The 27987-nt window shown below is 37.9% G+C and overlaps 1 protein-coding gene across 1 annotated transcript in view; it reads right to left on the reverse strand.

Moving 5' to 3' along the window:
- Positions 1 to 27987, reverse strand: part of LOC110163875 (protein Daple-like) — an 80663-nt gene that overhangs the window by 35429 nt on the left and 17247 nt on the right. The window contains 6 exon segments of the mRNA XM_055154294.1: positions 437 to 518; positions 1954 to 2186; positions 2791 to 2934; positions 7364 to 7447; positions 11857 to 11915; positions 14347 to 14416. Of these exon segments, the coding sequence (XP_055010269.1) occupies positions 437 to 518; positions 1954 to 2186; positions 2791 to 2934; positions 7364 to 7447; positions 11857 to 11915; positions 14347 to 14416 (672 nt within the window).

The following is a 27987-nucleotide window of genomic DNA, read 5'->3' on the forward strand; positions in this document are numbered from 1 at the left end:
TTTTATCCAGTAAGTGAAAGACGTCTTTTAGAAATTAACTGGGTCATGTACTAGTATATCTATAAACATAGCTTCACACTCTGCATATATGTGTTTCAGTGGGTACAGGCCAAATAAAAACTAGTAAGTGTCCAATGTAAACAGCTGCGACACAACCTTTTCAGTTATATTCCTTTGCCAAATTAGCCAACTTTTGTAGCCACACCTGCCCTGAGCCCAACTTGACATCTGCGCCAAAGGTCATACACCACAATCATAGAGAGCCTTGCCCAAAAAGAAAAAAATCTGTGTTTTATGAGCCCCTTAGTCTTAATCTTTTGAAATATAAAAATAATATTACACAAAAGTCTTACCAAGGCATTTTAGAGAAACATTTGTACATTTAATGATCTCATCCTTTTTCTATTTATAGTATTTTAAATTTATGTGAACCAACCTCTTGTTTCATTCTTTGCAGCTCCTGGTCCAGTCGCTCCACTTCATGTTTTGAGTCCATCAGCTGCTCCGTCTTCTCCTCCCTTAGAAAAACACCACCCAAACAAGTTTAATTATAAAACTGACCGTATATGATTATAGCACTGTACGCCCTGGTAATGCGTACACGAGCTGACAGAGATGGATGGATTTCACAGCTAAGGGGAATAACGTCAAAAACACAGAAGATCTTTACCACAGAACAAGATCTAGATAGTAATTTATAGCGATGCATAAGGAGTTTGGGGTTTTAAATAGGGCAGACCGTATATAATTACATTGGAGATTTATTTAAATGGGACAGAATTATGGTAAATGGTGAAAGCTGCAAAATTAAAGACAGATGTTACTAGTCTCACTGTGGTTTCCTATGCTAAGACAATTTGTAAACGTTAATTAGAGCTGCAGCAAGTTATAAAACATGGGGGTGCTATAAGATGGATTTGAATGTATTTTGCCAATGAAAAAAGCCTATTTTTAAAGGTGCTCTATGTAACTTTGTGGTTTGGGGTAGAGCCCTGCACTCCCGAGGGACCTGACGCAAAACGGCGCAGGACACATTTTGAAAGTTCATTGCAGACAGGAGCGGGACTGCACAGTGTGGGAGCGGGCGGGTGAGATGATAAACTGCAGTCCCGCAAACTAAATATGAGTGTAAATTAAAATATACAAATGATTCATGTATGCCTATCATGCATAATTTGTGCTGGATATTTTATTTGGCATTAATAAAAACATTTTAAGCAGCCTAAATTTGAGGACGTGGTCTAATCTTGTGCACATTTTAGACAATTCCTTTCCACTTCTCTGTGTCTGATAGAGCTTAAGAAAGCAAAAGTCCCCATCTTGCGGGATTTGCGGGCAGGAGTGGGACTGAAAACTTCAATTCTTTGCGGGACTGAAAATTCTGTCCCGCACAGACCTCTAGTTTGGGGTCCGTCACTTGCTTGTTTCTGTGGAGATGTCATTGCTCTGCCTGGAATGTCCCACAGTATGGCATTAAACAGCTCTACTTTACATTTCTTCAGTTACAGCTGGTTTTAGAATTCAAAAATACCTAGAAAACATACATTCTGACTGTGAGTGGGGTTGCCTCTCCACAGATCTGACCTGCAACATGGCCTATAGAACCTGGTTCCCACAGACTTAACATGTCCAAAAACTAGTCTAAAGATGGCTCTCTGTTTTTTCCATGTAATTAAGTAAAATTTGTTTTGACCCAGTACATATATTTTCTATAAGCAGCTCTTAAGGTCAAAATGAGGTCGCTGTATAAAGCATTTGTTTTATTTGCAAACCAAGAAGTAAAAAGAAGCAAAACGTCACGTATAAAACTCATTGCCGTGAATAATTAGGATGCTCTGAATACATAATGTAAGTGAGGAATAACTTTGTACCACTGCAAACTGTTTAAAAAGAACCAGTTCTGTTTTTCACGTTTTAAAACTGTTAAAATCAGGTACAGTGCCTTTAACTCACAGTTCTTGTCTGTATCTCCTGAGCTTGGCCTTGGTGTCGGCCAGCTCCACAGAGAGATGATGCTTCTCCTCTTTCGTGAGTGTAGACGTGTTCACTGAAGTTGGTCCGTTATTGAGAGGCACGTCTTTGGAGACAGGCCCCCGCTCCGGACTGCTCATGCCCAGGTCCCTGCAGTGCTCCTGGGGCTGCTGGCTGCTCAGGTAGTCCCTCTCCTGCGTCAGATCCACTATCACCTGGAAGACACAAGATTCAATTATGATTAAAGCAAATTCTGTACGGTATATTATGAATTCAAAAAGATTATCTTATTTAGATTTTTATTTAATTGCCAATCAAATAATATGGCTTACAGCAAGGACAAAAGTTGAGCCAATTTAAAATTAAACAAATGACCTAACTAACTAACCAGGACTAAGCAAACTATCAAACTATAAATTTGAAAAACAGAAAATGTGTATGATAAATCAATATTTCTCAAACATCTTGTGGAATATATTTGTTTTTAAGTATGTATTTAGTGGATTAATACAATTAATATGAGCTAAAATCAAGAACTAAACCAGGACTTAACAAGGACTATAACAAGTCAGGACTAAATCAGGTGCAATTTAGTTCTGAACCAGGACTAAACAAAGGCCCACCAAGAACGCTCTAAGTGCAAAACCAGGTCTAAGTGAGGACTAAACAACATCTAAACCAGGTTCATACAAGAACTGAACCAGGACTAAATAATGCCTAAAGTTAAACCTTAAGAAAACCATAAGAAAATACAGAAAATGCCAGTACAAGCTATGAGCTGAATGTATATAACTTTTAAATTGTATTGTCAGCCTGTACCTCAATGGCCTTGTCTCTCTGGTCGATGAGTTGCCGTAGCGACGCAGCCATATTACGGGACATTGGTTCGAGCTCTTCATGGATGATCTCCGATTCTGCCTCCAGCCAGGACAGGTCCAGGACATTCAGCTGGTTGTGGGTCACCTGTAACAGACATATTATATCACCTTTAACACACACCTTTAAATCCTGGAATGTTATATTTGGAACTTAAAGTAAGACTATAGGAAAGAGACTGACACCTAGAGGTTAAACAGACCATAATACAGCTCATAAATGTGTAGTAAAAACAAAATAAATCTGATATAAAGAGTATAAACAGATAAAATGGAAACTGCACAATTTTGGAACACGTTTTACCTGTGATTGCTTTTGGATTTGTAATGTTTAAAAAATAGGATTGTGTTCAGACTGCACATTGTAAAAATAGTAAAATAAAATAAGAATAACACTTGCAAGACTGAAATATGAAATGATCAACTAAAACAGAATACCATGCATTTCAGAACATGTTTGTAAAGATCTAAAACTACAGATAAGAGATATTTTTTTCTTACAGAGGATAATTGTGGCAACTCAACTGTGCAGCTCTACAAACTAGTTCAGTTCATATCCACAAAAGTATTCTGAAAATATATGTCGATGTAACAAAATATGCAATACAATCTGACATTTTTGTTCAAACTGACATCACTCAACTCTTAAGTTAGTATAAATATCATAACCACAACATTAATGACGCATTGTGTAACTTTTCTTGTGGAGGGTCCGTCAAATGCTTTTCTTAGAGCTATTATTCCTTTGTCTGGAATGTTACACAGTATGGCATTAAATCTTTCTATATTCATGGAGACCAAACCAGACCAAGTTACAGGTCAGATCTGTGGAGAGGCGACCCCGCTCACAGTCAGAATGCCTGTTTTTCTAAGTATTTTTGAGCTATAAAACCACTTGTAATTGAATAAATGTAAAGTAGATCTGTTTAATGTCATACTGTGGAACATTCTAAGCAGAGCAATAACATATTTAAAGAAACAAAAAGGCGACCGACCCCAACCGAAAAGTTACACAGTGCACCTTTAAGAGTCAATATTCTGCATACAACAATACAGTATATCTACACACCTATGGTATAATAGCATATTTTCCGCACAATTAGGTGCTCTGGATTATAAGGTGCACAGTCATTAAATGGTCTATTTTCAAACTTTTTTCACAAATAAACCGCACGGGACTTTAAACGAAACACAACAGTTAGATGGGTCAGTGAGACTTTGTTTGTGGCGTTCACGGTGACTCTGGGCTTTGTTCAGTTGTGGCGTGTAGGGAGGGTGTGTCTGGGACAAACGGATTGTCGGCGTGTTCGCAGTGACTCAGTTGTTCAGTTGTGTCTAGAAGTGGCACATTGCACTCGCTTTTTCGGTTCATTCCTTCGTTCTATTCCTCGTCAACGTGGAGTGATGAGTGTGGCTGCGGGTGTGTTTCACTGCGCGGTCGCTGTCTGCACCGTGCGTGTTTGCGTGCGCTGTGTGTGATGTGCCTTTATAGTTTACTGAAGTCATGCTGGGACACCCGAGTGGATTCGTGGGGCATTTTTTGATGGGGTTGGAGGCTTAAGAGCACGCCCTATACCCCGGAAAATACGGTAATAATAATACGAAAATGAGACAACTTCTGCTTTAATAAGTAAAAAATACATTGGATAATTATTCTAAACAAGCCCCTCATGTTATAGTCTAAAGGTTAAAGGTCTCTTGCTATTTTTATTGCTTCTCGTTTAGAATTTATTATCATCATTTATGTTTTTTACTCTTTGTTATTATAATATATTGTGATGTACGAGCTACTATGTCCAAGAAATTTCCCTTGTGGAACCATAAAGTTTGTCTAAGTCTAAGGTTTATCTGTTGTTGCTGAAGTTCAGAGTAGAGCACCTCTTTGAATGAAGTGTGACACTCCATTAGCTACACATGTTATAAAACCCTCTCACAAAGAAAACTTTACTTTAAAAACAAATTGTACAACTGTATTTATACAAGGTTTAAGGCTAAAAAGAGTTTAAAATAGCAATTGTGTATTCCCTGTATAATGCTCAGTTTTCTTGCTTGTTGTCAGCTGATGTAGGATTATCATGGCCCCACTGTAAACACGAGACTGGAGTCAATGGATGTTTCTCTACCTAGACACAGGCTTATTTATATATAGTAAATATAAACAAACAGTAGACTTAACATTTTGTAAGTGATTTCTGTAGTTATTATATTTTCTTAGATTATAGGCAAAATATTTTGGGACAAATTTGAAAAAAATGCATTGAAAGACGAAAAAGAAGAGGGTAGTTCTCATTTACATTTACTGGAATAACTTTTTTTTTTTAAAGAAGAAGTACTTTTCAGAACATAGCTTCTATTTGAGTAATATTTAATTTGAAGTAGACTGAGTAAAAGCTTTGTTGACTCTCAGTATAGTGACAAAAGCTTTATGTAAACAACATTAACTGATTTGAATATTAACGTTTCTCACAACTGACGCTCAGGGTTGATTTGGTTATATCATTTTAGTGCCCATTTGTATTTTGAAATGTCAGAATCTTCGCTTTATTTATTGTTTACTCAGTGCTCAAGTAGTAGTTATTGAAGTCACAACTTTTTACTTTCTTACTTAACTTCTGTCAGGCCCGTTGACAGAAATGTGAGGGCCCGAGGTGAGAACACTCACATAGGCCCCCTCTAATATTACTTCATAAGCAGAGATACCAGTTCTGGGCCCCTAACACCCTGAAGCCCGGGGCAACAGACCCCTTTGTCCACCCCATCACCTCCCCAGCTTGAGCTATATATTTTTTATTATTATTATTCTTACAGTAGTACAAACTTTGGTGATTCTACCCACCTCTATAAAGAAGAGAGAATCTGACAACATATATGAAAGATAAAACATTATACCACTAGTTACACTCAATTAAGGTACAAGTTTTAATTTTATTTGCAGTTTTCAGTTTGATTACAGTTTTCATTCTTATCTACACGTACTAGTATTGTCTATGTCTGTAGTCTGTAGTCCCTATAATCAGGAGACACACAGTTTGCATGGTTCTTGTTAACTTCATTCAGATCAGAGACCCACAGTCTGGCTGGTTTCATTGGCTTAACTTCAGACAGTGGTTCTATTCAAAAGTAACAGGGCCGAGTCTGTGTGGGGCATTTGTATAAAGCAGAAAAAATGTGAAATCTAAATGACGTGAATTCAAAATGTGAATCTTGATTTGAATATTGTAAATGACTACACTATAGACCAGAAATATTTGACTTTTGTTGAAAATAACTGTGACAGGTAATATAACTTTCCAATAAGTTGTATTATTTATGTTGTAGAATTTAATCATGCTATAGAGCCTGCTCGGGATAATGACATCACACATCACAGAATTTTTTGTTAGACGTTAGCCTCATGTTAAACTAATACACATTTTATGAAGCTAAATACGAAACTTACTAAACTTGTTGTTTCAGCTATTATATCTCTGTCTATTGTCATAAACATGAGTGATTTCCATGGTAACAAACTCTATACATTTACAGTTATGTGCTTTCAACATACTTCAACCACAACCACATCTTAGACTGAAAAATTGGCTATTGGAAAAAAAAAATGTTGATTTGCGATAACAGATGTGGAAATGAATGCTATGTAGAGATTTTAACCATAATTCATGACAACAATGAATTCAAAATATATATAGCAAAAATATCTTCAAATAACTTGGTAACTCAGTAAAAAATATTCAAACCAAAAACTGTGTGAAGACCTGCAGAACAACTAACAACAACTAAAAGAATACATTTTATGTCCAAGCTTTTGACTAGCTCTGGAATCAAAATACAATAGATGATTCGCAAAAACAACGGAAGTGCGAATTCTGGCACCAGCCAATCAGCAAAGAGCCATATATTTCCGAGATCGAGGATTTAAAGCCGAAACAAAGAGAATGTTTGGTGAATTTTATCAAGGGGACAGACGTTATTGCCCTTCTTCCCACGGGATTTGGGAAAAGCTTAATAAACCAGTTCGCCCCGTTAGTGGAGCGTTACATACGTCACAACTAAACAGCAGTGATTGGTTAAATGATAAAAAGTACCCGCCTACCGTCCAACGAACAATTTCTAACACTGCGAGGTCAGATAGTTTCTAAAAAGTGGAATGAAGTGAAACCGGCTGATTTGAATGGTGCTTCTGTATCTGAATTTTCATCACATTAAGGAGATATTAACCAGAATTAATATAAAAATACAGACAAAATTTCTTGTCAAATAATCAGGTAAAAACAACTCCAATTATTCAAAGTAAAATGATGTTAAGATCTGCAGAACAGCTAACAGATAATAACTAAAAGAAGAATTTATAGACTACACTTTTGAATGTTGCTTCTGTATCTGTCAGTGTTTCAAGGCACAATGAGACAAGTGTTATTTCTCAAATCTTTAACAGAATGAGATGGTAATATTAAACTGGGGGAAGATATGAATAAATCACTAAACAATGAAGTTCTTATAATATTAAAATGTTTATTGACCTCTTGAATGTGAGACACGATGGCAGCTTGGGTCTCGATGTCCAGAAGTTTAATCTTCTCGATCATCTCCTCCTTTCTCTCACACTGGAAACAAAAACAACAACATCATTACAATCTTACTAATATTTTACTAACAATTATTTTTAAATAACTGTAGTCATTTTTAATATCCCTCATAGTAAGGTGTGTTTAAATGTCCTATAATATTACACAAAATTGACTTGTGAGCTTTTAGCCATGTTATAATGTTGTTACCTCAAGAAACATGCCTGGAATGTTTTGTTTCATTCACACAAGTCTGAGTAATCCTGCATTATTAGTCTGTCTACATCCCCAAAGCTCAAAATACTCAGTTCCACTTCGTGATGTCATGTAGTGGTAGTTTTCAATTAAACCTTTTAGCATTTGTTCAGTAGAGATGGTCAATTCCAGGGCTAAATTATCCCGTAATATGAATCCTTTAAATCTTTATAATTGAATATAATTTAGTTTTACATCTGTCTATTTATTAAACAAATAGAACAACATATTACAGATATATTATAATTCCTATAGATTTTGCTTTATTTTTCATGATTTTATGTTCTGATCCTTTTTTATTTGAAGACTTTTGATTTCAGTTTGAAAAGTTTGACAATGATATTTCTTTATCCCTTCCCAGGTTCCATTAGGTTCCATTGACGCAGGATGGCTAGGCCTGTCACCATAACTCATTTTGAAGCTCAATATATTGCTATAGAGATACACTGCGATAAACAATAATACTGAAACAACCTTATGCCACCAACACAACAATAATAATGCAGGATAATCCCAGTAAACCAGTTTTAAATATACTCGAACATTCAAAAGGCCTGAGACAATAATTAGGCATAGATGTGACTTATTCAACCCTCTACAGCTCAAATATTATCATATAACAACAATAATACCCCAAAATCTCACCACTTTTATGACAAAAATGTACATACGATATGTAGTGAGCTCAAAATATACTGTATATTGTTAGTTATCCTGTATTGAATGAAAAGATGGTATAGTAATTATCGTGACAGGTCTAGAGATGGTTTAAGGCAGGGGTATCAAACATACAGCCCGGGGGCCCTCCAAGAACTTTAATCTGGCCCTGGGTTGATTTTCTACTAAAATATTTTAATTATATTTTCTATTAAAATGTTGGTAATTTTCTGCGGCGCTTAACATAGCAGCGTCTCCAGCGCCTCTGTACGTGGCCCCTCCCAACAGAGCAGCACAAATGAACACTTGTCTCTTTCCAAACGCTCTTAAAGGACGATCATTTTGACTTCTGACCCCTCATCAGCAAAATGTCAAAAAAGAGAAAAGTGGAGCCGAGTGCAGGATTTTCCAAGAAAAATTGACTTATTCCTATTTACATACAAGTTAATGTTAAAACATTGTGTTGAAATTGCATTTTTCTTAAAGTTTCAGGTTGTTCATAATATTATAATATTTTGTTAAAGAAAGAGTTAATCAATTAAAAAAAGATTTCTGTAATAGATGTGCGTTTCTCTGCACAAATATTTAAACTTATTGCTATTTTTGGGGGTTATATGTCATGAGGCTTTGGGATCAAAATATGTTGGATAAGGCCCCCGGACCAAAATGAGTTTAACACCCCTGGTTTAGGTCGACAAAGACCTAGTAGCCACAGCTGCCTTGGGGCAACTGATGCAAACCTGGCTGTCAATATGGACTCAGCTTCTTGGATCACTACAGTTCAAACAAGAAAGATAGATGAAATATGCCAATTACAAGTAGAAATATAATAATAACTGAAATATTGTGATATAGTTCTCGTCAAAAGTTTCTCAGTAATATCGTGGGACATTACAATATATTGAATCTCAAGTGTCTTTGCTTAAATTCACTGTTATGGTGCAGCAATACCTAAAAGAAACAGAGAAAACTACATAGACCATGATCCATTGCTCTGTTTCAGTCCAATTTACACGATGAAATCACTTACTAACCACTTTTAGATCTTAACTCTTTGGATTATGACAGAACCAAAGGATTGTGAGGGCATTTTTAAAAGGAAAAAGTATTATATTCACAATTTAGTTAGCCTTAGTTAGTATCGTACCGTGAGATGCATATCATGAAAATATCATACAGAGAAATTTGAATATTGTTACATCCCTAATTGCAAGAATAGTGAAACACTACAAGACCGCCTACAGGTCAAGACAAGTTTAATTCAGGCTGTGATTCAGCTGGGTAAATGTTGACTTAAATCCTAAAATAACTTCTTGTTTTGTTTGACGTCAGCCTTATTTTCATGTGGTTTAATCTTTGATGGCTCCTGTGTCCTTCCTGTTTCCTGGACCAGATGAGCCGGTTCAGGTGCAGACAAAAGAGGGGGACAAAGGGAGAGCACAAAGGACAATTAGGAAGAAGAGGGATGCCTGTTCTGATAATTAAAACAAGTTGGTGCAAATCTTAAACGGCCCAAATTAGTTTGTTTTCCAATTTATGTAATGATAATGTTTCCTCCTCACGAACACACCTGGAGTTGTGTTTTGTTTCATTTACACATTTAACACACAGATCCTGCATATTTAGGCTGAGTTCTTCTCTCAAACAGAAAACACTCTGTTCCACCTCGTGACTATTCTGAACAAAATATTATTGGTGCAAAAACGTTTTGTTCGAATTGCAACTCATTCTATGCCACTAACATTGTCTACTCATTTATTCACTAAACTTAATATTCTTAATATTTATGGGATTAATATTTATCAAATTTGTATTTTTATGTATAAAATTCTATATAATTCAACAACGATCCCCGAACATTTCACATTTTATTTTAAAACCAATGCAGAGATTCATAGATACAAAACTCGTCAAATTCATAATTTTCATGTTCCAAAATTTGTCACATCAAGAGCTCAGTTCTGCCCACGATACAGAGGCGGGAAATTCTGGAGCCAGTTTTCACATCTGGTTAGTGATGCAGATCAGAGGCTTTCTTTAAAAAGAGTTTGTGGAAATATTTGATATTTCGTGCTAATGTTTGATAATCTTTCAATTGTGGATGTTTCATTGTGTTTTAATCTATATTTGAATCAAAAGAATTTAATCCATGGTGTTTAAATGTCATATTTTCATATACATATATATATATATATATATATATTTTTTTTTTATGCACAATGATAATGTACAATTTTTTATGTATTCATAAGTTGGAGGCTTTAATATAAGCCCTATTGGGCTTTTTGCCTCTTCCGGCACCTACTTTTTATCTAGTGTTCTAGTGTTTCTTTTTATTGTCATGTTATATGTGCAAAAGAAATAAATAAATAAAATAAATAAATGTCATGTGGTAGATGTCAGGAAGTGCTTTATTGTGTTTTTAAACTCCATACATCTTACATAATTTCAGCTCTGAAATGGCCAATCTTTACTGAAAAAAGGAAAAAGGAGCTGTTAACATGTAAACTACAGCTTCATGACATCACAAGGTGGAACAGAGCATTTTGAGCTTTGGAGATGTAAACAGATTGATAATAAAGAGTTAGTCATGTGTGAATGGAACAAAACACAGCTCCAGGTATTTAAACAGAAAGTTACCCTTACTGGAAAATGTAAAAGTGGGTAAGGTACAAACCATCTTGCTGGTCGAAATGCGTTGTCGTCCCTTCATTCAATAAAGGACTTTTCATATATTCACTTGGAGTGCCTCGGGTTTGTACTTTACCCACTTTTACATTTTCCAGTAAGGGTAACTTTCTGTTTAAAGACTACTGTTTTAACCCTCATAGAGCACATGTACTGCTATTTTTTACTCTTTTATGACCCAGTGAAGTGCTCTACCTCTTTTTCTTCATCTGACATCTGTTTTTGAGGAGGTAATAACATTTTAACATGGCTTAAAGCTAAACTTTCATAATATAGGACCTTTACTCTTCATCTTTAATCTTTACTCTTTAATTTGGACCTTCAGCTGATCATGAATCAGTGCTAGTGCGGCCTCTGCAGCTCAGTGAGTGAAGTCTAGAGGTTTTGAACTTTCACGTGAGGCATGGTCTGTCCATACACTGAGAATGAGAACAACTTGTAAAACTTGTAAGTGTCCTCTGTCTACCGGTTAAAGCAACGGCAATCCAGCTTCAGTTGTTGTTGTAATACCTTTTTTAATCCAGTAGGGGCACACACCGGATACCGCACCTTTAAGTAAAATGAGTGCTAATGTTTTGAAGTTCCACCCAGACTCTTATCAGGCGGCTGTGCTCAGACATGCAAAGTAAAGCAATGCACGCGCTAAAGACACTCCCTTCATCGCCCACTGCTCCTGCGTTTGACCCATCTGCCTTAAGGACGGGCCAAATGCACAGGGCAAACTTCACCACCAGGACAATAAACTCTTGTATCTACTACTAACTCATCAGCTTCTGTGCATGTGTGTGTGCATGTGTGTGTGTGCATGTGTATGGGTGTGTATGTGTGTGGGTGTGTGTGTTTCTTACCTGAACAGCACAGCCAAGTATCAGTAACAAAAGCCTCTTCAGCTCCTCCATACTTTTAGCTGTGGGGGACAAAACAGTTATTACTCATGTCAGTTTGTCAAAATACACTCACAATCACTAAGCAACAGGATTTACAAATGGTTCACTCAGATCGAGTGCCAGATGGAGTGTCAAAAGGCTCAAGGCATCAATAAACTACTGTTACACATAAAGTGCCCTCAACCAATGGCTCCACCTAAATATGGACAATATAAATGGTTTTAAATGGTTATTATTCATTTAATATGGGAATCATCTCACTGAAAAGGATGAGTTGAGAGATGAGTTTAAGTCCTGGTTAAGTCCTAGTTAAGTCCAGGGAAAAATCCTGGTTAAATATAGCCCAGGTTGGGTTTTGGTCCAGGTTTGGTCCAGGTTTAGTCCTGGTTTAGTCCTGGTTTAGTCCTGGTTTAGTCCTGGTTTAGTCCTGGTTTAGTCCTGGTTTAGTCCAGATTTGGTCCTGGTTCAGTCCCTGGTTTAGTCCTTGGCTTTGTAATTGTTTAATCCTGTCTTATTCTTGGCTTCAATGTTTACTCCTGTTTGATTTAGTCCTGGTTTAGTCCTGGTTTAATTGGTTTAATTGTGGTTTAATTGTGGTTTAATTGTGGTTTAGTCCTGGTTTAATGTGTGGTTTAGTCGTGGTTTAATCGTGATTTAATCGTGATTTAATCATGATTTAATTGTGGTTTAGTCCTGGTTTAATCGTGGTTTAGTCCTGGTTTAATCGTGGTTTAATCATGGTTTAATCGTGGTTTAGTCCTGGTTTAATCGTGGTTTAATCATGGTTTAATCATGGTTTAATCATGGTTTAGTCCTGGTTTAGTACTGGTTTAATCGTAGTTTAATCCTGGTTTAGTAATCGTGGTTTAGTCCTGGTTTAGTCTTGGTTTAATTGTAGTTTAGTCCTGGCTTAGTCCTGGCTTAGTCCTGGTTTAATCCTGGTTTAGTCCTGGTTTAGTCCTGGTTTAGTCCTGGTTTAGTCCTGGTTTAATCAGGGTTTAGTCCTGGTTTAATCAGTGTTTAGTCCTGGTTTAATCAGGGTTTAGTCCTGGTTTAATCAGCGTTTAGTCCTGGTTTAGTCCTGGCTTAGTCCTGGTTTAGTTCAGGTTTAGTTCAGGTTTAGTTCAGGTTTTAGCTCAGGTTTAGTCCAGGTTTAGTCCAGGTTTAGTCCTCGTCCTAGTCCTATTTTACTGTTACTTGAGTTCCTTTTGAGTCCTGGTCCATTTCAAGACTTACTGCAGAAAAACTGCACAAACTAGTAAAATTCTTGTGGTAATAAAATCTCCAAATCAGTTACAAACATGACCCATTACCAGTTGTGCCCATATTAATATTAATGCTTCTGTAAACTGCTGACTCTCACACAACATTACTCTTGTCTCTGCCTGTAACAAAAGAACAGTTGAACTTCTCTGTGAGGCATATGACGGATGTACTGAAATGTAACCTTAATGATTATGTTCACATATTTATTTCAAATGGCCTAAAGAACTGAACATTTAACAATACAAGTGCTGTCTGTAACATTCAAAACACATAAACCGTTTACCTATCTGTTATTATGTCATGTACTTTTCTTATAGCCAGAAGCTGCAAATCCTGTAACTTAATGAATATGATGAGTATGTAAGGCTATATAATTTATTCCCCCGAACGCGCTCTGAGGTCTGAGGTACAGCTCCAGATCGTGGTGCCTAAGAGGAGACTTAGGTGGTTGTGGTTGGCCCTAAGCTCTGGAACACTCCACGTTCGAGCAGCATCCACAGTGGAGAGTTTTAAGTCTCGTCTTAAGACCCACTTTTATTCTCTGGCTTTTAACACCGCGTGAGTTGTGTGGTCCTCTGTGTCTTTTATTTATTTTTAATGCATTTTATTGGTTTTATTTATTTATTGCTATTGTATGATTATTTTAGTAGTTTATTTTATCATTTTATTATTGTTGTTATTATGATGTATTTGTGCAGCACTTTGGAAACTGTTTGTCAAATGTGCTATAGAAATAAAGTGGATTGGATTGGACTGGATATATAAATGTCTCTATGTTAAAGGTGCACTCAGTAACTTTTCTGGTGGAGGGTCTGGTGGCAGGTCTCCACGGAGATGTGGTTACTTCATCAGGAATGTTCCACTATATTGCATTTATTACATGGATTACAAGTGTTTTTTGTTTTTTTTAAATCACAAAAGCTTCCACAGATCTGAGCTGTAGCTTGGCCTGGTCACATCACTAAGTTTAATTTTAATGCCCTACTATGCAACATCCTAAGCAATACAACAACATCGTCAAGGAGACAAGCAGGTAGCGCACCCTCAAAGAGAATAGTTACACAGTGCACCTTTAAGAAAAATGCAGTTACAACGTAGACAAAATATGATCCTGTGAAGTCATGTTTTTTTCAGTAGTGGTCAGCGGAATTATTATCTATCTAAATGTATTTATTTGACATTTACCTGATATGGGGTCCTTGGCGATGCAAAGAATGTTGGGTAGAGGCATCACTATTAACTGCTGCAATGTCTCCTGCAAAAAGAAGAAGAAAAAGTCAAGTTTAATACAAATCAATATAAATAATAAACTTAAACTGACGGATTTCATTAACTGTGCAATCTAGAAATGTCCTTTTATTTCAGCTGTTCTGTTTTTTTACTTGATCGGTGCCATGGTGAACTAGATAATACATATTCATTTGGCAGAGACTATAGATGTAATAATATCAAAATCCCTCGATATGACACTTTCACGATATGCATCTCATGGTTTGATATTTATTACAATATTTTCAGGTTTCCAAAATTGTAAATGTGCTACTTTTTCCTTTTAAAAGTCTTGAAAAGCCTTGAAAATCCTTTGGTACTGTTACAATATGAAAAATTAAGATTTAAAAGTGCTTCATAACAGTTATTTCTTCATGTAATCCCAGTGACAACACCAAAGGATCATGGTCTATGTAGTTCCCTCTGTTTTTAGTTATTGCTGCAACATGGCAATGCAAGACAAGTTCATTTGTATAAACACAATTCGTACACAAAGTAATTCAAAGTGCTTTAAAGAATAAAACATTAAAATCACTATAACTATTAAGGGACTTGTGATTCGATATATTGTGATGGTCTTTGATATTATTGTGAGACTTTTGACGATACTTTTCAGTTATTGTTACATCCCTACTTGAGACACAAAAACAGCAAGTGATCCGATAGTATTCATGTATTTCATTCACGTATCTGAACACACTGTGACTCAAACTTTGCCAGTCATGTGCCAAAATGCCACCGTCAGCCATCGTGAAATCTGATCAAAGCCAAAGAAAAAAGCTACCGACTGCTCAACTATGATCACGTTCCAACTCTTACTTTTAGCTGTGACTTCTGAACTGATAATTTCGCTAATACATAAACCAGGAAATTCACTGTAACAGATAGGTGACATGCTTCGTCTGATAACTAGAGCATTACCTTCAGTTGGGCTCATTTTGTTACTACTTTGCATATCGCTACTACAAACACAAAAAACACACAAACATTACAGTAAATACTGTTAATCTTACATTGCTAAACACTTTTTCACACTTTCTTGTTTGCTTAGTCTTTGTAAAGTTAAAAAAAAAAACAACAACATGTGGAGAAAAATCCAAATCAAAGTCCACACACAGCAGTGGGTCAGACCTGAGCTCCTCCCTGAGTCTGGGCTCTGAGCCAAAAGGAAACAGTCTGAGCAGAGAAAGGCAACGGCTGCAGGAAAGAAACAACTTTACAGGCCAAATATACCTCCCCAGGCCACTCCACACCTGACTGTCTGGAAGTGGAGACTATCAAACGAGACCAGGTCTAAAATAAAACTAAACTGGGTTCATGTCATTGCTTTAGAAAAAACAAAAACAAAGCATGTTTACAGGCCAGAATATCCTCCCTCAGGCCACTACACCCTTGACTGTCTACACTGGGATTAAACCAGGTCTAAACAGAGTCTAAACCAGGTCTAAACAGAGTCTAAACCAGGTCTATACTGGGTCTAAACCAGGTCTATACTGGGTCCAAAACCAGGTCTAAAACCGGGTCTAAAACCAGGTCTAAAACCAGGTCTAAAACCAGGTCTAAAACCAGGTCTATACTGGGACTAAAGCAGGTCTAAACCGGGTCTATACTGGGCCTAAACCAGGTCTATACTGGGCCTAAACCAGGTCTATACTGGGTCCAAAACCAGGTCTAAACCTGGGTCCAAAAACCAGGTCTAAAACCAGGTCTAAAACCAGGTCTAAAACCAGGTCTAAAACCAGGTCTAAAACCAGGTCTATACTGGGACTAAAGCAGGTCTAAACCGGGTCTATACTGGGCCTAAACCAGGTCTATACTGGGCCTAAACCAGGTCTATACTGGGCCTAAACCAGGTCTATACTGGGACTAAACCAGGTCTAAACCGGGTCCAAAACCAGGTCTAAAACCAGGTCTATACTGGGACTAAACCAGGTCTAAACCGGGTCTATACTGGGCCTAAACCAGGTCTATACTGGGCCTAAACCAGGTCTATACTGGGCCTAAACCAGGTCTATACTGGGCCTAAACCAGGTCTATACTGGGCCTAAACCAGGTCTATACTGGGACTAAACCAGGTCTAAACCGGGTCCAAAACCAGGTCTAAAACCAGGTCTAAAACCAGGTCTATACTGGGACTAAACCAGGTCTATACCGGGTCTATACTGGGCCTAAACCAGGTCTATACTGGGCCTAAACCAGGTCTATACTGGGCCTAAACCAGGTCTATACTGGGCCTAAACCAGGTCTATACTGGGACCTAAACCAGGTCTATACTGGGACTAAACCAGGTCTATACTGGGACTAAACCAGGTCTATACTGGGACTAAACCAGGTCTAAACTGGGTCCAAAACCAGGTCTAAAACCAGGTCTAAAACCAGGTCTAAAACCAGGTCTATACTGGGACTAAAGCAGGTCTATACTGGGACTAAACTGGGTTTAAACCGGGTCTAAAACCAGGTCTAAACCAGGTCTAAAACCAAGTCTAAAACCAGGTCTATACTGGAACTAAAGCAGGTCTAAAGCAGGTCTATACTGGGACTAAACCAGGTCTATACTGGGATTAAACAGATCTATACTGGGACTAAACCAGGTCTATACTGGGATTAAACAGATCTATACTGGGACTAAACCAGGTCTATACCAGATTTACAGGGACTAAACGAAGACAGAAAACAGAGCATATTTACAAGCCAAAATATCCTTCCTCAGGCCACTACACACCTGACTCTCTGCACTTGAAAACAGATCCAAACTAGGACCAAACTAGGACCAAACCAGGACTAAAGAAGGTCTAAACTGGGAGTAAGCTCAGACTAACCAAACTTTGTGCAGCTGCTCCAGGAAAGAAACAACAAAGCACCTTCGGACCATAACTAGGTTAAGGTCTATACAAGAAACAAGAAACAAACCAGGTCTAAATCAGGAAGTAAATTAGGTGTAAACTAGGGCTAAAGTGGAACTAAACCAAGTCCATGTAATTGCTTCAGACAAAAAACAAATTCACTTAGGCCATAAAACACTTGATTGTTTGAGGTGGTGACAACAAGGTCTACACTAGGGCTACACTATAGGTCTAAACCAGGACTAAACAGGACTAAAACAGGTTCTTGCAGTTGCTTCAGGTAAGAAACAACAGAGTACGTTCTCCCTGGGGCCATAACACACCTGACTAAAAGTGTAAAGCAGGACTAAAACAGGACTAAAGCAGCACTAAAGCAGGACTAAACCAAGACTCCATTCAGGAAAATAAACCCAGCACTTTTCCCTCCCATAACATCCTCTCTCGGGGCCCTTACACACCTGACTGTCCCGATCTGTCCAAATAAAAACATGATTAGACGCTGTGATGATGGACTTATGGAGATTTGATTTAGTGACGGGAAACACGCAGCAAAATAAATCAGACACAAAGGAGCAGAGGAAAGGGAGGGGAGCTGTTTCATGACCTCCTGCTCAACTGAAGGAAAAACTTGCGTGAACTTTGGATAATTTGATTGGACTTTTGGACCATTTTGTGCAAATTTAACCAAACAGGAACTCCGTGTTTAAAGGTGTATTGTGTAACTGTTCTGGCTGGAGGGTCCACTCGCTGCTCGGCTCCATGGAGATTTTAATGCTTTGCCTGGAATGTGCTACAGTATAGTATTAGGCTTGTCTACTTCCATAAAAACAAGCACCTGACACCAACAAGCTGAGTTACAAGCTCTAAGATCTAAGGTGAGGTGACAACTTTCGCAGTAAAAAGGCATGTATTTCAAGATATTTTTGAGCAATAAAAACAACTTGAATCAAATGAATGCAAGATGAATATCTAACATGTTTGGGTATCATTAAGAAGTTGCCGATACAATACATCCCTCGATACATAGGCCACAATACGATACATATCTCGATACAGTGAGCTTTCGATTCAATACGATATATTTCAAATCGATTCGATACAGTTCAATAAAAATAAAGACTAAATCATGTCTGTGATACTAAAAGTCTTAGTTAAACCACTTTTTGTGCAAAGTTCATATGAAACACAAAATTTTATTCATCAAAACAGTGAAAATGTCAAATGTGTCGCATAAAAATGTTTCCTTCCTCTAAACAAGCAACAAAACTGTAACTGTAACAAAATAATTTAGTAAAATATTCCAAAAAGTAGTCTTGGTGATATATATCGATACAGCAGCCCACGATATCAATACTGTATCATCACATTAAGCAATACGATATATCGATATGTCAATATTTTTGCACACCCCTAATGTCTAATGCCATACTGTGGAATATTTCAGACAAAGCAACAGACCCTTGTCCAGGAATGTTCCATAGTACACCTTTAAATGCTTACAAATAGGAAATAGGGCTGCACAATATATTGCAAAGTTGGAACTTCTTTAGATAATAGAATTTCCTCTGCAAAGAAAATAGAAAATTCTTATCTTCTTGTACCTGTAGTTCAAATCTCTACAAACACGTACTGAAACACATGGGATTTTTGTATTCATTTATCAGTTCATATTTCAGTCAAACACATATGGCAATTTCAATACTTTTCTTTCTAAAATCATGCAGCCCTATTCATCATATAAGAAAGATTCAGGTTCGAATAATCTCTGACACAAAGTAAAAGAGTTAATGCTCCATTGACTCCAGATCGCAGAGAAGAAGAGGTTTAATTTGGCCGCAGCTTTGTTTGAGGCTCTACATGTGGTCAAGAATGTCGCCAATTTATTGAAATAATAGAAAGACAAAGTGGATTCAACAGGGGCCCAACTGACAGTCAACTATGAGGGAGCACCGTAGATATGTGTGGCCAATTGTATTTTTATTTATTTTCTGTTAATTCTGTATCTACTCACTAATTACCAATACTCGAGTACAGGGGTCTCCATCCTGTAGCCTGGGAGTTACCAAGAGCTCTCCACCATCTCATAGGGATTTCTGAATTATACGTACTGTGCTGAATAACTGAAAGGTGGTTAAGTAAATGCATATTCAAGTTAATAAATATTGTTAATGTATAATTTTTACTGACTTTGTGCAGTAATAAATGGTTTGGTTTGGTTTCCAGGTTTGATCCCTGGTTAAGTCCTGGTTAAGTCCTGGTTGAGTCCTGGTTGAGTCCTGGTTGAGTCCTGGTTTAGTCCTGGTTTAGTCCCGGTTAAGTCCTATTTAAGTCCCTGGTTGAGTCCCTGGTTGAGTCCCTGGTTGAGTCCCTGGTTGAGTCCCTGGATTGTGTCCTGGTTTGGTAGGGGCTGAGCCCGGGTTGAGTCCCGGGTTGAGTCCCGGTTGAGTCCCGGTTGAGTCCCGGGTTGAGTCCCGGGTTGAGTCCCGGTTGAGCCCCGGGTTGAGTCCCGGGTGAGTCCCGGTTGAGTCTCCGGTTAAGTCCCTGGATTGACTCCTGGTTTAGTAAGGGCTGAGTCCTAGTTGACTCCGGGTTGACTCCGGGTTGACTCCGGGTTGACTCCGGGTTGACTCCGGGTTGACTCCGGGTTGACTCCGGGTTGAGTCCCAATTAAGTCCTAATTGAGTCTAACTTGAGTCCTGGTTGGGTCCTGGTTTGGTAGGGGCTGAGTCCGGGTTAAATCCGAGTTAAGTCCGGGTTAAGTCGGTATAATTTTGACTGACATTGTGCAGTAATAAATCAATAATAGTTTACATTTTATAGGCAACTAACTATACCCCATCTAACGATGTGGCTCTTCTATACACTCTATTTCTTGTGACCACTTAAATGAGCAGCTCTCTGGCATTTTCATTTTGTAAAAGTAGCTTTCCAGAGAAAAAATACTGGAGACCCCTGTTGTAATATGTGAAGAGCAAAATAATATAAATGTGACATAAACAAGCAGATTAAAAATGTACTTAAAAATTTGAGGTATAAAGATTGAATTGAAATTACTTCTATCTACATCTGTACAGGGGGTCAATGATGTATAAGAATTTTCAACAGGCAAATTTTAAAATATAAAATTATTAGTTTCTATAGAACTTTTTCAAATATTTACAATGTCAGGTATGCAAAATCTATGTTTAAAGTTTATATTAAGCATTTTTAGTGTTTTTTTAATGTACATGAACTGGCTCCGACCTTAAAAAAATGTCATGTTGTGTGACAGAGAATAAACTTAAAATTGTTTTTTATTTTCTAAAACATGGCTGGGATATTAATCTAAGTTCTGAGTAATATGAAGTGTATAGAAACAAACTGTTGGCATTTCTTTTGATTTTACTGCATATTGATATTTTCTTTTGATATCCAATGACAGTCACCTACAACATACAATTTTTCCCTGTAAAATGCATAAAATGAAGAAAAATGCCTAAAGAATACCATTCATCCAAGTACACTTTATCAGTTATTCAAATTCTAGCCATAGAATTGAAATATATTTATATGTGATGTAGCTGATCTGATGCTTTTGACAGTCCTGACAGCAGAAGTGTAACAGCTCACAGGTATCAGCTCCATTGGTGTTTGAGTGAAATTGTCTGAGTAATCCTCCCTCAGCCTCAGTCCACACAAACAGCCCCATGTAAGTTTATGAGCTGCATAATGAGGCAGGTCTCCATTGTGTCAGCGGGACTCATAACGTCCTCTCCTTTTACGCTGGTCACAAACGAGACGCAGGTTTCCAACTGCTTCAGATCAGGTCCAGATTCGGTTTCACTGCGTCCATAAAGAACAGTAACGAGAGACTTGAACTCAGAGACACACAAACACACAACTGCTGAATTAAACATGGAGCAGAGCAGCAGATGTCTATGGCAGGAAAATGGCACTGTTGAGTCTGGGGTAAGACCTGGTATAAACCTGTTTTTTCTTTTACTTTTACTTCTTTTTCATTTAGATTTAGTCCCAATTTAGTCTCAGTTTAGTCCTGGTTGGGACTGAGTCTCAGGTTTGGTCCCTGGTTTGGTCGCAGGTTTGGTCGCAGGTTTGGTCGCAGGTTGAGTCCTGGTTAATTCCTGGTTTGGTCCAGGTTAAGTTCCAGTTAAGTCCCTGGTTGAGTCCCTGGATTGAGTCCTGGTTTGGTAGGAGCCGAGTCCGGGTTGAGTCCGGGTTGAGTCCGGGTTGAGTCCGGGTTGAGTCCGGGTTGAGTCCGGGTTGAGTCCCGGTTGAGTCCGGTTGAGTCCCGGTTGAGTCCCGGTTGAGTCCGGTTGAGTCCCTGGTTGAGTCCCTGAGTGGCTGAGTCCTGGCTGAGTCCTGGTTTGAGTCCTGGTTTGAAGTCCTGGTTTAAGTCCTGGTTTCAGTCCTGGTTTGAATCCTGGTTTGAATCCTGGTTTTAATCCTGGTTTGAATCCTGGTTTGAAGTCCTGGTTTAAGTCCTGGTTTAAATCTTGGTTTAAATCTTGGTTTAAGTCCTGGTTTAAGTCCTGGTTAGGTCTGGGCTGAGTCCTGGCTTGAGTCCTGGTTTTGTAGTTTTTCTTTTTGTTTAGTTCTGGTTAATCCTGGTTTAGTCCTAGTTTAGTTTTGGTTAAATCCTGGTTAAGCAAGGGTTAAGTCCCAGTTGAGTCCCGGTTCAGCCCTGAACTGCAAGAGCTGTGATGCAGTTTGTTTTCATGGTCTTATTTTAGTCCGTAAAAGTCCATTATGAAAACGGCAAAGTTAAGGTCACCGTCCTGGTCTAGTTCATAATACATGAGGCAGATTGAGTTACACTCGTCACCACCTGTGAAGACAAAACCATTATTTACATGACTCCTCTACTTAAAGATGCACAATATAACTTTTCATAACGTACTTGTCTCCATGGAGATATATGCGTTTAATATACTGTCAGTCATGAAGAAAGTGGCAGATCCTATATCTGAAAAGTTACACAGTCCACCTTTAATTATATTTACACGTTCACACATTGCTGGATACATAAAAGTCCTACTGATTGTGGATTCTGACCAGATCTATGTATTTCTCCCGAGGTCACATCACCAGCTCAAACCATCTCTTCAAACTGACAGAGGTTCAATACAGCGGCTGCTCTGACCCATTTAAACACACATGGCCCAGTAACACAGTGAGCTCAATGTCTAATCCCAGATCAATGAAACGAACGCGGAAAAGATCACAGCAAAGTGAAACTGAGCTGCAGGAGCGTTTGGAAAGGCAAAGGAATTCATATTTTTTTTCCATGGTAGTGTCTGGTTATATTTCTTGCATCATTATTTTAAAACAGTTCCACATTAGGACTAAATATAGCCTTGCTGGTAAAATGAATTCCCAAGATTTTTGTTTTTGAATTTTGAGTTCACTAATTTGAGAATCAGCTTAGTTCAGCACCATTTGAATCTGTATTTTTTGCATGTGAGAGGCCCGGCACCACTGACCAATCACAGGGCAGCTCTATGGTTTGGGCAGAAGCCAGAGGTGAACAAACCAAAACAGACAGACTATGGCCTATTTTAGCAGAAATACAGACTGTTTTGTTTGTGAAAAACGTGCAGGGGGAAGCGCCTTGTGCATTTGTGGACAGGTATGATGCGTGTGCTCTTCTCTCAGCTGGACTGAACTAAAGTTTGGGTTCTCAGCTTGTTACGTGTATTTGTTTGATTATTCCTTAGTATCAAAATGAATACTGGCTTGAGCGTCCCCCTGGCTTGAAAGTCCCAGCGTGAGCATCCCATTCTCTCGGCAGGAATGTCCCTTTCCTTCCTTCGGGCGCCCCCTTCTTTTGGGCGATACACGGGTAACTGCTGTGCCCGGGAGAGGGGGGACGTTCTCGTTGGCGTTTAGTCGGCTGGGTCACACACTGATGTATTGAGTTAGGAAATCAGCATTCTATATTATAATACAATGAAATGGGAATGTAGCCAGACCAAATGTCGGGCCTTGTTTATGTCATTTCACCAATCTTCCCGAAGATTATGACTATGACTATGAAATCGTATTTTAAATTTTTTTCTTGTTCCTCATGTCCTATAGCATCTGTAACTGTTGATTTGAGAAGAAATATTAATTATTTCCTTATGGGAGCCTAATTTCAATCTCAGTCCCTTTATCAATACTTAGCAGGAGAGATGAGTCAAAAATTGAAGAGGCACTGGGAGTCTGTATATGCACACCAGCTCTACCACTGAGCCACTTGGAAACCACAATCTTCCTCACAAGTCTATTTCACCTATGTTTGGTGGTTCCTGAAAAAGCATTTACCCCTGAACTGTAAATCCTATAAATGGAACTAAACACTGAATCCACTTTTTGTTGCTACTAAATTGTGTAGATGATGTTTTAATAGCATTAGCAACTATTCCTCCTGATTTTTGGGCAAATTTAATGCAAACTCTGTCAAGTTACAGCTTTCTTGTCAAAAACACCTAAATCTAAGCTTGTATTGCCTTCAGTGGCTTCTGCAGTTTTAAGTAGTTGGTGAAATCATAGAAGATTGCCCTGATCACGAGGGGTGTGTAAAAATATTGAAATATCGATGTGTCATATAGTTTAATTTGAAGATACAGTATCGATATCGTGGGCTGCTGTATCGATATATAACCAAGAGTAATTTTTTGAATATTTTACAAAATTATTTTGTGTAAGAGCTACAATTGTGTTGACATTTTCACTGTTTTGTTGAGTAAAATGAGTGTTTTTCATATTGACTCTGCACAGACTTAGGGGACTTAGTAAACTGTTAGTATCACAGTCATGATTTTCTTTTTTTATAAATATTTTTCTCAAGGAATCACAGTATACTCATATAAGATTTTCAAATAACTTTTTTCCTTTTACATTTTTCTTATTTTCAAAAAGAATACAACATTTTAATACCACTAATAATAAGTATGATGTGATAATGATGAAAAATTAAATCAAAAAGGTAAAGAAAGAGAAGAGAAAGAAGAGAGAAGAGAGAAGAAAGCAGGGGGATGGGTCAGTCTATCAATCTAAAGGCAGAGTTTTTAATGATTTATAGTATTCCATAAACAAGCCAGATTTCTGTTAAAATTTTTCTTCATTGCCCTTAGTTGTAATATTAATCTTTTCCAAGTTAGGAAATCCAAAGACATCACAAAACCACTGAGACATTAAAGGAACTGCAGCAGATTTCCACAGAAGCAAAATATTACGTCCAGCTATAAGTGAAGTAAAAGCGAGTATTTTGAATGAGTGCTGTCAGTTAACAAGGTATTAACTGGGAGACCAAATATAGCTAAAAAAGGGCCATGATTTAGCCTTTTTTTTACTGAACTGTATCGAATTAATTATAAATATATTGCATCGAATCATATTGAATCAAAAGTGCACTATATCGAAAAATGTATCGTATCAAGGCCTATGTATCGAGGTATGTATCATATCGGCAAATTCTTAATGATACCCAGCCCTACTGTGTTTGTGATTTCTGCAGGGGCGGAGTTTAAAGTGTTGATACCTGTTCGACCAATCGCAGTGTTCCTTTTACCTCCAGACCCCGCCCCTCCTCCTCTCACTCTTTTCTTCAGTCCTCCAGGTTCTGCTCAGTTTAGCATCTCTATTTGAAATGTGATTGTGGGCGGAGTTTAGTTTCAGTTTAGCTTTTAACTTTAACTGTGATTTGGAGTCTGGACAATGTAACTTAACCATTGCGAGACAGGAGCAGTGCCTTGGCGGAGGTTTGCGTTTTGTAATTGATTTCATTCAAGTCCAGATACGAAACTCCTCTGGGAAAACCATTCTGTCGAGAGCCGCCTTAAGAACACAAAGGAGGGTTCGTTCTTTCATTCACAGTTGCACGTCTTCTCCTTTTTCAACTCTTTGTTTTGTGTTGACACGGGGAATGTTGGCACCGTCTTTGAACCTGGAGTCTTTAAGCTAACGCAGTGTCTACCTCTCAGCTCGGGTGCTGACTCAACTCATGACATCATAAAGTGGTGTAAACACGTCCAAAATGGAAAGTGAATGACGTGACTGCACACAACACTAACAAATATACTGTAGCACAATTGCAGTAATGTTTTTGTGTATTGATACTTTGCAGCTGATGTCATCAATATTCCCTGGAAGTGTGATGCTAACTGTAGGCACTGTTCTGTCTGAGGCTTTATTACACTTTAATCTGAGCTTTGTTTTAATACAATCTAATCATTAAGAGCTGACTGTGCAGGAACTATGACAGGTGTGATTTAGGCTGTCGAAGTCCCTCAAAAAAGGTTTAGAGTCACATTAACCAACAGTTTTTCAGTCAGTCACTCTCACCTTTTTTATTGAAAATCAAACTCCTAAACACTCGTACTGATGACAGGCTCCTGAAAATGTGTTGTTTAAATACATTTATTATTTTTTGAGCTTTCAGACAATCTAAAAAAAAAATTGTCTGTGTTTGTGTGCACTGTCTCTCCACCATTAAAGGTACATGTAGAACACCCCCAGCGTGGTGTCACTGCAAAGTATCGATAGTTTTTGGAACAACACAGCATATACAGGACATAAAATAAAATATAAAATATATATATGATTGCAATTTAGTGGTTAAATTCAGCATATAAAAGAGTGAATGCGGTTCTTACAGAGGTTTTGCAGTTAACGTTTCACTCGTCACTCAAATGTTTATCTTAGATCTGGAATTTAAAAAATATTCTGCAAAACTAATTTCAATTTGTTCAAGAAACTGCAATTAGATTTCAGATCAGATATGAGTCCTATTGCACCCTCTGAAGTCAATATAACATAAATATACAAAGTGTGTAGCAATGAGAATTGAAAATTCCATCCAAAATACAGATTTTTTTTTTATGAGCAAGAAAGGTATTTTTCAAACTCATTGAACATGCATTTAACAAAATAACGCTGTTGCTATCTATTAGTATTAATATAATCATAACAACTCAGTAATTTAGACATGTTTATGCTTTTGTTAACATTATAGTTGCTGGGTAACTGTTATGGAAGTACCTCAGTTTACAGTATGTCATACCTGCTGCCAGTGCCCAATCAGGGAGTAAAATTATAATCTTCAAGAAAAGTTAATGTGAAATTAATCTAACCTGTCATATGCACTTTAAAAGGGCATTGTGTAAATTTTCTGGTGGAGGGTCCATCAAATGCTTTTCTCCATGGAGATGTTATTGCTTTGTCTGGAATGTTTCACAGTATGGTATTAATTAATTAATTATTAATTATGGTATTACCTTTCTATATTTGACCAAGTTAAAAGCCAGATCTCACGACTGAGTGATAAAACCATCTGTAATTGAATAAATGTAAAGAGCTGTTCAATGTCATACTATAGAACATTCCAGGCACAGCAAAGACATATCCATAGAAACAAGCAGGTGACTGACCCCCAACCAAAAAGTTACACAGTGTACCTTAAAGTTAATATCATGTAATAGTTGAAATACAGCTTTATTTCCTCATATAAAAACAACACTATAGATGATCACTCCCCGCTCCAGTCAGACATAAACAAACATGGCCGCCCTCTCTCCGCACAGGCAGGAGCTCAGTGGGGCGTGCGAGTGTGAAATGGGACAGGAGGAGGAAATGCTCTCAAAAACATCCCACGTATCCAAGGCTTTGTTCAGCTGTTCCCACGGAAACCAAGGAGGGCAACGAAAACTGGGAAAACGGGAACAGGACCAAAACAGAGCCGGTGCTTAAGTTACAGCGCAACAATAAAACTGCATCTGAATTAAACTGGGTCCAGACTACAAACAGGAGGGGCAGGGTTTTCAAATATTACAAAGATTCAAGTACAAAGACATGCACAAATTTATGTTAAAAGGGCACTGTGTAACTTTTCTGATGATCCTGACACCTTCTCGTCTCCATGGAGATGTTGTTATAGCTTACAGTGGAGGAATATTCTATAGTACTGCAAGAAATTTGAAGAACTTATATTACGCTATTTTCTGATCTATGTTATAATGTAGTTTCCTCATCACAAACAGACCTGGAGTTGTGTTTTGTTTCATTCACACATGTTTAACACAAACACTGTATATTTAGGCTGAGTTCTTCTCTCAAACTCAAAACACTCCACCTCCGCTCAAACCGGCCCATAGGCGGACGGCCGTTCTGGACTTTTCCAGAACGTACAGCTTGCCAGTCCGCCCCCGACTAAAGATAAAAGGAGCTGTTAACTTGAAAACTACCACTACATGACATCACAAGATGGAACAGAACATTTTGAAATTTTGAGATGTGGGGTTACTCAAACATGTGCGGATGAAACAAAACACAACTTCAGGTATGTTTCTGATGAGGTGACAGCATTATAACATGGTTTAAAGCTCACAAGTGTCAAGTTTGCATAATATAGAACCTTTACTAAATGCCAAAATAACTGACTTATTTTTTGGACTATAAATTGCACTTTTTTCATGGTTTGGGAGGTCCTGCAACTTATATATGAAATTTTTCAGACTGACAGACACGAGAGGGTGCTCTAGGCTTGTGTATCAGTTTTCTGCGCATGTCTCCTGCAGAAAGAGCCGCTGTCCTGCTGCAAGTAGTGAAATATGCAGCAGAAAAAGGTAATCGAGCAGCAGAAAGTAAGTTTGGAGTGAGGGAGAAACTTGAATTCAATGGATTCAATAGATTTAGTGATTTGGAGTGAGATGGAGAGTTTGGTAAACTTGTTCTG

Source organism: Boleophthalmus pectinirostris, unplaced genomic scaffold (genome assembly GCF_026225935.1).
Source record: "Boleophthalmus pectinirostris isolate CB_2022bp ecotype Guang Dong unplaced genomic scaffold, ASM2622593v1 HiC_scaffold_10, whole genome shotgun sequence".
Taxonomy (NCBI): domain Eukaryota; kingdom Metazoa; phylum Chordata; class Actinopteri; order Gobiiformes; family Gobiidae; genus Boleophthalmus; species Boleophthalmus pectinirostris.